The sequence below is a fragment of the Nipponia nippon genome, unplaced genomic scaffold, assembly GCF_047370975.1.
Source record: "Nipponia nippon isolate SJK-2023a ecotype South Korea unplaced genomic scaffold, ASM4737097v1 scaffold_5, whole genome shotgun sequence".
Classification (NCBI taxonomy): Eukaryota; Metazoa; Chordata; class Aves; order Pelecaniformes; family Threskiornithidae; genus Nipponia; species Nipponia nippon.
In genome coordinates, this window is record NW_028262369.1 from 75,777,537 (window position 1) to 75,791,861 (window position 14,325).

General features: G+C 60.3%; 2 protein-coding genes across 5 annotated transcripts in view; both read right to left on the bottom strand.

The window, feature by feature from the left end:
* Positions 1-5,389, bottom strand: part of HOXD3 (homeobox D3) — a 32,095-nt gene extending 26,706 nt beyond the window's left edge. For both annotated transcript variants that reach the window (XR_015699005.1, XM_087733323.1), the window contains exon 1: positions 5,078-5,389. The gene's annotated coding sequence lies outside the window, so the exon portion shown is untranslated. The remainder of the gene's footprint in view (positions 1-5,077) is intronic.
* A 3,326-nt stretch (positions 5,390-8,715) lies between these two features.
* Positions 8,716-10,833, bottom strand: HOXD8 (homeobox D8). Of its 3 annotated transcripts, XM_087732142.1 has the most exons (3): positions 10,588-10,808; positions 10,161-10,308; positions 8,724-9,553 (listed from the first exon to the last, which is right to left on the bottom strand). In XM_087732142.1, the coding sequence occupies exons 1-3, from the start codon at positions 10,708-10,710 to the stop codon at positions 9,258-9,260; spliced, it is 567 nt and encodes a 188-aa protein (XP_087588268.1). In that variant the 5' UTR covers positions 10,711-10,808; the 3' UTR covers positions 8,724-9,257. The 3 variants fall into 3 exon arrangements, with proteins under 3 accessions (XP_087588267.1, XP_087588266.1, XP_087588268.1); XM_087732141.1 differs by having other exon boundaries at positions 8,716-9,550; positions 10,161-10,833; XM_087732140.1 differs by having other exon boundaries at positions 8,720-9,553; positions 10,161-10,820.
* Between the last annotated feature and the right edge of the window lie 3,492 nt (positions 10,834-14,325).

Below are 14,325 nucleotides of genomic sequence, written 5' to 3' on the forward strand. Positions count from 1 at the left end.
TGTGCCCCGCACCCCGCTCGGGCACCCGGGCCTGGGCGCGGCAGGCGCTGGACCAGGCTCCGTGGCAGCCTCCAGCTCCCCTCCCCGCCCCAAACGCCCGGTCCTCACTGGCCTCCGGGGGAATGGCTTCAGCGACAGGCAGCTGCAAAAAGACAGGAGGATGCCCGTCCCCTGGGAAGGTGGGGGAAAAGGCTACGGATGGGGACGCGAGGGGAAGGGTGCAAGGGCCAAGTCCAACAAAATGTGGGGAAAACAGGCTGGGACGACAAGAACCACGATGCGGAGCCAAATGCCTTTGGCGCGGGCCTGGCAGCGGGTGCTGGGCGCGGCGGAGGTCCGGTCCCGGGCAGCGGGGGTCACGGGTGGGCTCCATCCCCTGTGCCGGCACGGGGAGCGTCACGTCCCTCCCCGCGTGTCTGCGATCGCTTCTTGGCGCATCTCGTGGGCAGGAGAAGCCCAGGGTTTCGGGACAGGGCACTGCCCACCAGCTCTGTTCAGGCGGGTGCGGGAGGAGAGGGGCCGCGGCGGGGCAGGCAGCGGGGCAGCGCTGCGGGCGGGCGGCCGGAGCATCAGCCCCTGGCAAACGGGGCGGGAGCGGTGGCCCGGGCCGGGCGTGTGCGTGGGGCAAACTGGTCCGGGAGGCTGGGGCTAGGAAAGGTGAGGCTGTGGGAGAGAGAGGAGTTGATGAGAGAGATTCAGCTCCCCTGTGATCTAGGGGCAAGATGAATGTTTCTGCAAGTGAGTAATTCTAGCCCTGAGATTTTGAAGAGGGAATTCGGAGGATTTTCACATTTCCTATTCTAAAATGCAGATGTGAAAGCTGACTTTGCAGCTCTGGCCAGTTCATTCTCCAGGCTTTGATGCGAGTTCTCATATTAGGGGCTGACGATCTGGAGATGGATAAGATGTGGAATGAAGTAACCCAGTAATTACCAGGTTTCCCTCTGGTAATTGTTGCGATAAAAGGGTTGGGGAAATTCAGTCTCATGTGTAAACCGCCCTCGCTCTCGATGCTACTTGACAGGCACGAAGACCAGCATCCTACCCCGAGGACCACACCGCCAGAAGATGACAGGCTCCATCTCTGGCTTTGAAGACCGACCGAGCGCCTTGATAGCGTCCGACGCATTAGCCCTCTCTGCTTTTATCACAACCCCGACCTTTCCACAGTCACCTCGCCGCCCATGCCCTCGCCGAGCAGGATGTGGGCATGCAAAGGCCCTGCCCGCAGCTCCCCGCGCCCGCGGGCAGATCCGGCGGCAGCAGAGGCCCGGGGCGGGCAGGGCAGCGGCGGGCGGCGCCCCGACATCAAACGGGGGCAGCGGCGGCGGCACCCCGGCTCCGCGGGGGGAGCGGGCGAGGAGCGCGGGGCCGGGAGGGGAGGCTGCGGGCCGTGGGAGCGCCTAGCTGGGGCAGGCACGGCCGGGGGGCCGGGGGCCCGGGGCCCAGGGTCATGCCCGGGCACGGCTGGGGAAGGTGAAGCCTGGAGGCAACAGGTGAGGCGGAGGCAGGGAAGTCTGCCGGGCCCCGGCTTGCAGGGGGCAGGGGGGGTGTGCGGGGGCCCGGGGCTCTGCCCGCGGGAAGGGAGCCGGCGGGAAGGCGGGTGCGGGCCGCCGCGGTGCTCTGGCACCCACATCAAAGGGGCAGGGAAGGAAACGGTGGCTGCCCGACATCAAAGGGCGGGCCGGTGACCGGGAGGGCGGCGGGGCACTCGAGGTGAGCCCCGCCGGCACCGTGGGGAAGGCAGGGAACGCGGAGGGGCGCCCAGGGGTGCGAGTAAGGGCCCCACCCGTGCCCCCCGCCCGCCGGCCGGCCTCTCCCGTGGGCGGGTGGGCGGCCGGGTCCGGGGCCCGGGGCAGGCGGCGGGGGGCGGCGGGCCCCTCGCCCAGGCGGGGAGAGCGGCCAGGCTTGTCCTACAGCGCCTTCTCCTGGAAGAGGCCGTGGAGACAAAATGGCTGGTGGCGGCGGCCGGGGCCTGCCGCGCCCCCGGCGGCCGCTCCGCTCCGCGCCCCGGCCCGGCCGCCCCGAGGGCGGGAGCCGCGGGCAGGTGACCCCGGCCCGGGCCGTCGGGGCGGGCGCCCACCCGCGGGCAGAGACGGCGGAGCCGGGCCTCGACGGCGGGGCCGGGCGGGCGGCTGGGCCGCCCCCCGCAGCCCCCGCAGCCTGGCGGGGTCCCGCTCGGGGCGGCCCCGGCGTGGGGCGCTGGGTGGGCGATGCGGGCCGCCTCCCCCGCCTGTCGCCGCCCCCTCCCCCGTGGGTGATGGTAGGCGAGTGGTGGGTTTGGGCAGAGCCCGCTGCCGCTGAATGCACTTTTATTGCCTCTTGTCTCTGGCAAAGACCCTTCCTCCGCGCCCCGCCCGGCCCCCGCGACCTGCTGCAATGTTTATTGTGCCTCATCTTTTCCTTTCGCTTCCTGTTTTTTCCTCTCCCGCTCCAGCAGCATTGAGTGCCGCACTGCAGTAGAGCCGTAAATACCTTTAACAGCTGCCTGCCAACCGAGGGGTGAAATACTGTCTTTGTTCGGATTTCTTTCTGCCCCAAGCGCTCATAAAACACCCCGTGAGACTTATATTTGTTTGGGGAAAGAGAAACATTATTGGGAAATGAACGAATCGGCGGGCTTTGCTGTTCTTAAGAGCGCAAAACCAACGTGTATTTCTTCGCTCAGTCTTATCGCGTTTCGCGGGTCCGCAGTCCACCCCGCCTGCCCTCCTTGCACCCCAGCCCCTGCCAGACTCGGGGAGCAGCGGCCGCACCTCTCCTCCGGGCAACTTGCAGCAGCTAAGCGGGAGCCCAGCCTGGCTTCCCAAACGGCAGCCGGCGCCAGCCGGGCACTGCCAGGGCGCGCAGGCTGCCCCTTCCTGCCGTGGCTTTTGCGGTCCCGCTCTTTTACTGCCCCTGCGTCAGTAACGCGTGGGCTAGGGATCGGCTCGTTCCTTTCGAGAAAAAAATGAGATGAGTCATAAGTTCCGCCGAACACGTCGGGAAACGAAGCAGGTGTGGGAAATGTGAAGGCGAATTCTGTATTCCGAAAATTACAGCACACCAACACATCTACACACGTACAGGCGCTCACGTTATGTAGGTGTATAAATATATATACAAATACAGTCCTCATATGTGCCATACGTGTATATACACGTACATACAGAGTTTGTTATGGATACTCACACACATAAATATATTTAAGAGCATACACATACATATGTGTGCTTCGATGTTAATGAAAGAAATGAAAGGGGGGGGGAACAAAACAAACAAGAAAAAGAGAAAAAGCAAGGAAGGAAGGAAGCCGTTTAGGAGGGGCCGACTCCCACATAAACCAGTTGGATCATAAATGCATCTGTGTATCCGTATGTGTCAGCATATGGACCTGCAGACACACACATGCACATTAGAATTCGTTAGAACATCCTGCTTTTGTTTTCTTCTTTTCCCCCAGGCTACGAATAATTTGAAAACAACTCAAGGACGAGATTTTTCGAAGTTTTTGGAGAGATTTATAGCCAAGCATCTATAATTACTGTGTCACCTAGGAGGGATTCTGAGAGAGAAACCTAACGCAATACATACTTTCCAAGTTACTCTTGAAGATTGTTGCTATGTTGAAAACGATTCCTCCCAAATAATCCCCAAGCCCTTCAGCAACGCGGGGCGGTCGGCTGGTGCAAGGAGCCAAAGCGTGAGGGAAAGGCATCCTATCGCTTACTGCGGCGGGGCTCGGGCTTAGCAGGCGGGGGAGGTGCTCGGGGATGGATTAAAAAGAATTTCTGCAGCTTCAAAATATGTACCTGGGACACGTCCCACACCTTTCCACCCTCACCGGCTATGGTTCCGTCAGGCATTTTGCTTTGCCGTTAAGTAAGTAGCTGCTTTTGAGGTAAATGGCGATTCGGAAAATTGCTGCAGTGCAATGGCACGGTGCATTTCCATCACGACCTAAACGCTAAATACCAGGCAGCGTATGTTTCGACTGTGCATTAACATTTTGAAAATGAAGAGGAGATGTGTAAAATATATATACGTTCAAAATAATATATTTCCAAGGCATATATGTTCTACAGAGAACAGTAGGGGTGTAGGTACGTATACACGTAATGCGGATATGGATATATATACGTATATAGGTAACGCAGATACAGTTTACGTGACTGTTCTATCTCCTCTACATATTTCAAAATAAACCTCGGTTGGTTTTTTTTCTAGAAAAGTCGTCCCCCACTTAGCCCCCCATGACTTCCACCTGGGTAAGCGGCCGTGCTGCGGGGCTGCGCTCCCGGCCGTGGCTCTGCGCTGCCCGGCCAGGAGGAGCCCGGGGCTGGGGCCGCCCGGGCGGCCCCGGCGCCAGCCGCCCGCCCGCTGCCGAGCCCGGCCCGTGTGCCTCCCGCCGAGCCGGCCGGGGCCGCAGCGCGGGCTCATGCACGGTAGAGCGGGAGAAGGATGTGCCAAGCCGCCCCGGCGGGGCGGGCGGGGGCTCCCGGGGCTGGCCCCGGGCAGAGCCCCCGGCCCGGCCGGCTCAACGGGGCCGCCTCGCGCCCTCCGCCCCCGCGGGAGCAGTGACCCCGGTTCTCCTGCGAAAACACCTGTTAAGCTTTAAAGTTAACGCGAGCGCCCTTCCGCCATGGGTGAAACAAACGACAGCACCACCACACCGCGCTTCAGCCTGGCAGGGGGGAAAGTGCCCCCAAAAAGGCCTTTTCTTGGAAGGAACCCCGCGGCGGGAGAGGCGCTGCCTGCGCGCACTGCGCCCCAGCCTTCCGCCCCTCGGCGCGGAGGGTGGCGGCCCGCAGCGCCTTTCCGCGCCAGACCGCGCGGCAGCCTCACGCACCCCGCGGCGTGCCCACAACAGTTCGTGATAATAACAACAACGATAACTGCAACAGCAATAACAGCAACAACAGCAACAACAGCAACAATAGAGATAATAGCGATAGCAATAACAGCAATAACAAGGGGCTCCGAGGGACAGGTGACCCAGCGGGGCAGGAGGACAGGGGAGCCGGCGCCGTGCCGCGGTGCGGGACGGTGCGCGGGCGCGGAGAACCGGCGGCCAGCCCGAGGGGAGCCGAGTGCTTACCGGTTCGCGGCACTGCCCGCCTGCGGAGGAGCCCGGGAGGGTCGCTGTAATCCATTTTGCGCCCGCGTAGCAATCCGTGTGCCGGAGGAGGTAGCGGCAGCGGGGGCAACCAGCGGCGGGAGAGGAGCGGGGGGCTGGAGGCGGCGCGGCGGCGGGCGCGGGGCTCCGCGCATCCCCCCGCGGGCGCGGGAGAGGAGGCGGCGCGGGGCCGGGGCAGTGTCAGCGCGGCGGCGGCGGCGGGGCCGGCCGCGGGTTTCGGGGAGCGGGACACAAACATGAGGGCGACTGCCATACACCTCAGCCTAGACAAAGGTTAGGAAAAGAGGGGCTGAGGCTCTCTGAAGGCAGAATGCAGGGGGAAATTCGCCAGGGAAATCAGGAAAAGGCCATGAAAGCGCTCGCTGCCTGCACATGACCAGCCGCAGCCAATGACGAGCCCAAATAGGTCATAAAAAGGTCTATTACCAAGTTGTAAATTTTCTTCAAACAAAAAGGAATTTACTGCAATTCCTTGCGGATTTTGCACATACTGCTTCCCAGCGCCATGTTTCTTTCGCCTGCGCGCTGCGCTTTTACTGAGTCCTCGGTCCCGCCTGTCCGCGGCCTGCGCGCCCCGGGCGCGGTGGCGGGGCCCCACGGGCACGGCCGGGGCGCGGAATATCCGCGGGGAGAGCGGAAAGCGGGGCGAGACCCCGCGCAGCGGCCGCGGAGCCGCACGGGGGGGGGAAGGGGATCGCGCTGTCCCGGTGGGTCCGTGCCTTGCCCCAACGAAAGGGGGCTTTACCCGCATCCCCCCCCCGCTCCGCCGGGCCCTAAAAGAAGCCGCATTTCCTTTAGCGCCCGCTGCTGAAGCCGAAGACGTCGCCGACTTAAAAACAGTCGGAGCCGCTTGCCCAGCGGGAGCGTGCGGTGCCCACGGGTTGTGCCGGGCGCTGTCATCGCGCCCCCGCTGCCCGCAGCCTCCCCGGGCGGGGCCGCCTCCGCCCCCCACAAAACCTTCCCGGGGGCGCTGGCACCTGGGGCACCAACGGCGAAAATCCGATTCTTAGAAAGTACTCGAAAAGACTAAAAAAACGGCCCCGTGTCCACAGGGAATGCTCGGCTCGGGGTCGGAATATTGCGGGTGTTTCTTGCTCAATTTTTGTTTCAGGGAATAGCCAGAGCCCTCCAGCAGCGGCCTGCGTGTTGATTGTACCTGCCTCGAAAATAGAGCTAACAAAAATAAACACTCCTACAGCTGTGGAGTCTTTTTAAAGCGCTGCTTCAGGCAGCTGCACACCCGTGAATAGTACACCCGTGCAGCGTGTCCCTCGGCCGAGGCACCGGCACCTTTCGCGGTGGCTCTGCAGCGCCCACGGCCGCGCAGAGCTGCTCGACGTGGGAACGGAGAAATTCCGCGGAAACCAAAGGCGCGGTAGATCCGCGCTGCGGCTCGCACGAGCGGCCTCTCGCCGCCGCTGCAGCCGCGACCAGCGCAGCGACGGCTTTTTCCTGACGAAATACCGCTGCTTGCTCCGGAGCTCGATGGCTCCGGTTTTACCGGCAGTTTACTGACCGCCCGGGCCAGTTTCTGGCTCGCTTTTCTTTTTCTTAGCAAGACTCCAAGTACGAATGAGGCAGAGATTCAGCTGCCAGGCTACGGGGGGAAATACCTTAACAAATACATTTTTTCATTATTATTATTTTTCCTAATAAACAAGACAGGGACGATCCCAATCACCGCTAGGCCTTCGCAAATGATGTGTGCACAAGGAAGTCTGTTTTTGCCTGCGTGGCTGCGTTCCCGGTCGGCCCAGGGAGAGTGACGCTAACGGAAACTTTGTCAGGAATATTTTAATTTTATTCTCTTTGTCTGGCAATTAAAAACAACTACAGCAGCAGCTCTTTCCGGGACAAATATTAGCCTAGGAAGTGCTCCGCTCGGATGTGAAGGTCCCCCCGCAGCAGCACGGCTCTCCCCGCGGCAGGGCCCGCCAGGACCCCGCTGCGCCCAGCCTCGGCCGCAAGCGCAGCAGAAGAAAAAGGCTAATTCCCTGGCCGGAGACCCAACGTGCCGGTGCCACTGGCAGCGGTACTATATTTTGAAAAGCGAGGAATTTTTTCTCTGCGTCAGGCGACTGGGTTTCCTTAAACCTGCCGTCACCAGCCCCACATCCTTCCTGGACTCTAGGGATACCGGTGTATTTATGCAAATCCATGCAGCAAAATGTTTACTTCACCGCTTTGCTGCAATTTCCCCGCGTTTACAACCTTTAACCGATTACGCGATTAAAATAAACCCAGAACAATAGCTCCGCTTGCTTCTGCCTCCCTCTGGAGCTGGCGCTTTGCAGGAGTGGAAGCGGGCCTGGCTCGGTGGCGGGGAGGGGGGAAGAGGAAGGGAAACGAAATGAACTGAACCCGCCGTACAAATCCCAACCCCGGGGGCGGCGGTTCCCGCCGTGCCGGGTCCGTTCCCGGGAGCGGAGCTGTCCGGGCGGAGAAGGAAGGGCCCCGGCGCCGGGGGGGGCCCGGCGGCGGCCGGCGGCCGGCACCTCCCCAGGCCCCTAGGTGTGAGTGTCCGAGCGGGGCCCCGGCTCGGCCCCGGCTCCGTCGGGAGCAGGCTCGTTTCTCGGGCAGAAAATATAAATTTGTCGTGTTTGTCGCAGCGGCTGGCGCGTCCCTGCGGTTCCCTTCACGGAACCATCAGTCACCGGGGCGTGTGGCGGTGGGGAAAAAATGACGCAGAAACCTTGGTAGGGATTTATACCTCATACCTCAGCCCTCTGCCTGCTGTTCCTAAAAAGGACTGCTCTCGGCCGTCCTCTCAGATACCGCGGTCTGCGGGACCCCACCGCGGAGCGGGAGAAAGGGGAGGGAGGGGAGAGGGGGAGATAAATTAAACCGGTTTACTGATCGGAGCAGACTTCTCTCCCGTGGCTGCGGGGAACCGTGCCGTAGGCTCTGCCCTCCCCGGCTGCGAGATACTGCACCCAAACCGTGAGATAACATTTAGGGGGAAAAAAATGCCCTTTTTTCCCGTTTATGCGTGGTTTGGGACCACAGATGATTACAGCCCCACGCAAGGCCACAAAAACTTTGCATTTCTCTGCTCGTCCGCCATCCGCGGTGGGAGGCTAGGCCTGGTTTGGCCGCCGTTTGCATGGCGGGGCCGGCAGCCCCGCACCGGTCGGGAGCAGACCTCGGGGCCGGCGGGGGCCCGGCCTGCGCCCCGGTCCCGTCCCCCCAGCCGGGCTGGCAGCGGGCGGCCCCGCCGCCCCGGGAGAGGCACAGAAAAAGGCGAAGGCAGGGCCCAGGCCCACACGTCGAGGGGGCTTCCAGGGCCGGGCCGCAGCGTGGGCTTCGCCCGCAGGTGGGGCCGCGGTCCCCGCTGGCCGCTGCTTTGAGCCCGGCCTCGCAGAGCCCAAGGCTGGCGGGCGCCGAAACGTCGGCGGCGGTGACAGGGTGTGCAGGAGGCAGGGAGCGAAAACGAGGGTTTGTGTCCCATGTGCCATTCCCGGATCCCAGAGAAACACCCAGCGTCGGAGGAAGGACGGGGGAAAGGCGCAGGAGAGAGTTTGTCCAGGAGCGGAGAGGCTCTGAAGGTTACTGGAGGAGTGGGTTACAAAGAGGATACCAGGAAGCCGATACACTTTATATTTGAATAAATTTGGTTTATTTTAATCAAATATCAATAGCAGAAGGTTAAATATATTTCTAAGATCTTTTCTTCAAATTTATTAAATTTATTTAATTTACTTAACATAAGATAAGAACAAGAATTAAAATAGTACAAGTGCACTTGTCTTGATTAATAAAGCATTGTTAAATGTCTTGCTTATCAGTATTTATTATTAGGAAGTTTATGTCGTTTCCCGCAATCACCGTCTTTTAAGATTGCAAAAAAATATGTATTTATATATATCATTAGACACGTATTGCTACAAACTCTGTATCAAATTTCCAAAAGAAGTAGATGAACTGTTAAATCTAGAGATTGTTCCGGATACGGTTAAAAACAAAACAAAACAAAACAAAACCACAAACAAGTGAAGCACCCGAAGCAGAGAAATGTCAAGCGGAGGGACACGGGTTCACTCGTCCCACGGCGGGACCACGTACAAGGGGAGACGGGCCGAGATGTCGGGCTATGGCGCTGGTTATTTTTTATAGCCTTTCACAAAGGCTTTTAGGGCAAAATTTAATTCGTCTGGCCCTCAGCTCTGTCTTCTTCCAGATCATGTGCTTCCTTTTTGGCCTCCCCTTCCTTTCCCTCCTGTCTGGAAGCGGGGAATTTGTCCTTGTTGTTTTCTTTTTTCCATTTCATCCTCCTGTTCTGAAACCAGATCTTTACCTGCCTCTCGGTGAGTCCTAGTGCGTGGGACACCTCGATCCTCCGCTTCCTGGTCAGATAGGGGTTAAAGAGGAACTCCTTTTCCAGCTCTAGAGTCTGGAATCGGCTGTATGTTTGTCTTCCTCTTCTCCTACCCGGCGCTGCTGTTTAAAACAAAAACACAGGGTTTTGGAGGTTGGAGTGGTCGTTCAAAAGAAGGCGCAGGCAGGGAGCGAGGGCTCGAGTCCCCCTGGCAATCCCTGGAGAGAAGCCCCGCAGAAAGGCAGGGAGAGAAAGCAGAGGGCACGGAGGCACCTGGAGCTTTACACACGAGTGCGGGAAAACCAGCGATAGCAGATGCAGGCAGCCCCCCAGCCCCCCCCCCCCCCCCCCCCCCCCGCCCCGCATCGGGGTTTACGGGACCGAGTTTGCGGGGTCACTTTATTGCCTGGCGCCCGGGACCCCCCGGCCCTGCACCCTTCCCCTGCAGGCGGCGGCGGCGGGAGCCGGGTGTCAGCTGCACCCCTCTCTCCGAGGGGCGACGCTAGGGCTGCCCGTGGGGTGGCGGCCGCCTTCTGCGGAGGATCCTGCTTGCTCACTGTATCGCTGTGCACTCGCAAGTCACCGCGGTGATAGGAATCGCGGGGAGAGAGGCAGGGAGAGAGGGATGCAGAGGCAGGGAGCGAGAGGCAGCGAGAAAGAAGCGGGAGGAGGAAAAGAAAGTTTCAAACTCAGACGTGAGATGGAAGCAAATTTTTGACTGCGTCCAACCTTGTGGTCTCATCCAGGGAAACATTTGAGCAGGAGACGAGCTCTGATTTAAGTGGTCTGGTTCCTCGCCAATATTAGCACTGGACGATTTACAGTCAGGATATTGTACCAGCTCGGCCTCTTGCTGTGTCGTAAAAATCTGCTGTCTCTGTAAGTTATCGTATCCGTAAAATTTAGCGGGCTCCCCGTGACAGGTAACCCCGCTGCAGGGGGCAGGAGGCGGAGGCGCGGCGGGGGGAGGAGGAGGCGGCTGGTAGGCGGCCGTGGGGCTCCCCCCGGCCGGGTGGTAAAAGTCCGCGGCCGCGCCGCCGCCGCCCCCCGCCCCGCCGGGCGCGGGGTGCGGGAAGCCGGCGGCGGCCGCGCCGTTCCCGTAGAGCAGAGCGGCGGCAGCGGCGGCGGCGGCGGCGGCGGCGTGGCGGCCGCTCACCTCGGACGCGAAGTGACAGTCGTAGTACGGGGGATTGATGGGCTCCCCCGCCGCCGCCGCCGCCGCCGCCGCCGCCGCCGCCTTGTACTTGGAGTACAGCGGGTTGACAAAGTAGGAGCTCATCGGGGAGGGGGCAGCGGCGGGCGGGGGCGCGGGCGCGGGCACGGGGCGCTGCTCCCGCCGCCGCCGCCGCCGCCGGTGCCTCTACGCCGCGCTCATGCCGCCGCCGCCGCTCGCCCGTGCGCTCCCCGCTCCTGCTCTCCGTGTATGTGGTGACCAGGACTGGAATATAATCGCTCTCAAAATGACCTGCCTCACTGCTTTTACTATTTCCTATTAGGCACACAGCAGCCCGCGCACGCACACGCACACCACACACACACACACACACACACGCGCGCGCGCGCGCGCTCATGAGCTCAGGGGGGACTTTTGGCTTCAGTTTACATGTGCCGCTCCTCAGGCAAGAAAAAAACGCGGCCCAGCCCTGCCCGGATCCACCCCAGCCGCGGCGGCCCCGCTCCCCCCGCCGGTGCGCGCTCGCCAGGAGCCGCCGAAGCCCCCGCCGCGCAGGGGCGAGGCGGCCGCGCAGATCCCGCGCGATAACCGCGGGCGCGGTGCCCGGGGCGACGCCGCCCGGCCCGCCCAGACGGCCCGGCCGGCGCTCAGGGCCGCGGCGAAGCTCCGAAGCGCGGCCTGCTCCGCCGGCCCGGGAGGGCAGAGGCCCGCCGAGGGAGCCGATGCCCGGCGCGGGGAGCCGGGGGTGTCGGCGAGGGAAGCTGGGGCGCCCGAAGGGCAGCAGCGTGCAGCGGCCGGGCCCCGGTGCCAGCGGGCCCTCCGGGTCATTTCCTTGCAGGCGAGCAGAGCGCTGGGAAATGAGATGCACATTTACCCTTGACGCCGTGCACGCATGGCTGAGGCTCCAGGTTAATTGATACTTAATGGAAATCATGCCTATGAATATACTTTCCATCATTTCACCCTTGGTGGACGTCATTACCGAGGCAGAGAGAGGGAGGAAAGAAAAAAACAAACGTGTGGGTGAGCGGTTAGCACCGCTCGGGGACGCGGTCCGAAATAAGCGAGCCCTGTTCTCCGGGAGGAAGGAAGGAAGGCGCTGCCCGGCAGCCCCGGCGCTGCCCCGGCTCCTCGGGGCGGCCGCCCCCGCGGGGGGAGCGCGGCCCGGCCGCCTGCGCGGGCCCCGCTCCCCGCGCTCCGGGAAGCGCCGTCTCCCGTCCTCTCTTCCCTGCTTCGTCCTGCGGTGGGAACCAGCTTTTCGGACAGACACCCCCAGGAGCTCGCGTCCGCCCTATTTTGAAGAGAGACGAAAAAAGGAGGTGAAATATAATACGGGCCCCGCCAGAGCCACGTGTGACCGTCTGGTGTGAATTGACAACAAATATTTGTGGTTACATAAAAGGCATCGCAGGCTCCTTCCCCATCACACCTCACTCCCCCCCACCCCCGCCTCCATGCCAATTAACTCGCTTTGTCTAGGTGGCCAGCCCGGCTGCCCCGCATATGAGCTCCCGGCCGGGTCCTGGGCCCGCAGCGACACCCCCGCCCGGCCCGGGGCCCCGCGGCCCGGGGCACACGCCTTTGGGAAGCCAGCGGAGGCTCGGGGACCCTCGTGCAGCCCGAGGCCAGGCGGGGGGGCGGGAGAGGCCCGGGGCGGGGGGGGGGGGTAACACGACTTTTTGGTGCTACAAGGCCAGACAGCAGCAACAGCCCATCGCAAGAGAGCAGCGGGAAGGCAGAAGGCCAGGCCAGGCAGGGCGGGAGCAGCGGCAGAGAAAGGCCGCCTCACCCTGCGGAGGGGCGCGGAGGGGCAGCGGCCTCTTCCCGCATCCGCGCCGGGCCCCCTCCGCCCTTCCGCATCCTCGTCCCGCCGGGGCGCCGGTCCCGCGGGCCAGCACGGCCACCCGCGGGGATCGGCTCCGGCCGGGGGGGGCGCGGAGAGCGCTGCGCGGGGCGCGGAGCGCTGCGCGGGGAGCGGGGCGCGGCGGCGGCGCTAGAGTGGAGCGCGGGCGCCCTCTGGCGTCGCGCGGCGGCGGCGGCAGGCGGCGCCCTCCCGCCCCGCGCTGCCCGCTCTGCCCGCGCCGCCCGCGCTGCCCGCGGCGCTCCGGCCCCGCCGCCGGTGCCGCCAGAAGCCCCAACGGCTCCGCAGGCCCCGGTGCCGCCGCGGGACTGCGGCGCGGCTCCGCGCCCCTCCGGCGGGGCGCCCGGGGAAGAGCCGCTCCTCCTTCGCTTTCTGCTTTTGGGTTGCTTTGCTTCCTTTTTCTCTTTTTCCCTTTTTTTTTTTTTTTTTTTTTCTGTTGTCGGTCGGAGTTTACAGTGCCATTTTCTTAGCACATTTCGGCTGCTCTCTTTTTTTTTTTTCCCCAGTGCTATAATTAACTACATACAAAGAATGCGCCTCGTTTACACATGGCAGCCAGGAAAGACGCCTGAGCTTTGAAGACCGCTGCTATCGCGTTTTCGATCATGTTTCCCCACATATTACACCACGAATTCTCCATGTGTGGTAGTTTCAGCGTTATACGTTTTTGTCTTGAACGTGTTATTTTGTTTGCCCGTGCATTTATGTATTTATGGATTGATTTATGTAAACGAAAGTAAAGACGAATCTTTGTTCACCCCCCCCCCCCCCATTACACATGCCTGTGAATTATTCGGTATAGTGCGGGTGCGTGTGCACGCGACTGTGCATATGTGCAAACATATATTAACGCAACCAACGGGTAGGAATTAAATTATTGTTCAGTTTGACACTAAAAGTCATTTCCATCAAAGAACTGCGTTTCGTCGTTCGAGACGTTTGGTTTTCTTTCTGCCATTTTGAAATAAACGCACAGAATGTTGGAAATAGGTAAACAAAAGGGGGGGGGAGAAAATATACAAGGTAATATCTGTCAATCTGCCTGAGATAAAATATTAAAAAGAGATGGTGTGAGCTTGTTGACAATTTCTTACCAGGGCCTCTGCTAGAATCAACATAATATAGCATTGTGTGGCAAGAATATTGTTTACGTGTTAGATAGAGATCAGCCCCCTCCATGATTATTTTCGAAAATATGGAAGCTAACATCGTAGGATTCACCGCAGTAGAATATCCAATAAAAAACATTTCAACAAATCAGTGGGCTTTGTAAAACCTCTCAGTTTCGTGACCTTCGGGTCTTTTTCGAGTCTGTTGCCTTGGCCCAACGCTGACATACTGAAATTTATAGTCCAAGATTTTAAGACCTAGTTTGTCTGCATTTTTTGGCTTTTTTCCCCCCTCTAACAAACACAAACATCAAAATAAGGTGGTTTCAAAGAAAAGCGCCATAGCATATCGTAAACTCATTAGGTCCAGACGTCTAGCCATCTCAATGGTTTTATTATACCACGGTTCTTCCTGTTTTAAAAGAATTATAGGTATCTTCTCGACAATGGATGGGAAGCAATGCAACACCTTTTCCTGGCACTGCATGCTTTTGCCTTTTTTTTTTTTTTTAAATAGAGGTAAAAAACATTAAACACCAGGTCTCTCAGCTCTCCCCTTAATCTTGAATTAACCGAACTGCTCGTAAATATTTACGGGTCCTTCATTTTAATGGTTGCTCTTTAAACAAAGCATTTTTTACAATGAACTTCATCTCAATTATCTTGATAAAGTCATGTGTGTTTATAAATGCAGAAGGCATGAGACGCGTTGCTAAATGAGCTCTCGCCAGCAAAGCTGAACGTATGGAA

Excerpts from the sequence above, each read along its gene's own strand:
- HOXD8 (XM_087732140.1), bottom strand. The coding sequence starts at position 10,710 with ATGAGCTCCTACTTTGTCAACCCGCTGTACTCCAAGTACAAGGCGGCG. Across the intron at positions 9,554-10,160 it reads TCCCTGGATGAGACCACAAG|CAGCGCCGGGTAGGAGAAGA; the intron begins GTTGGACGCAGT and ends TGTTTTAAACAG.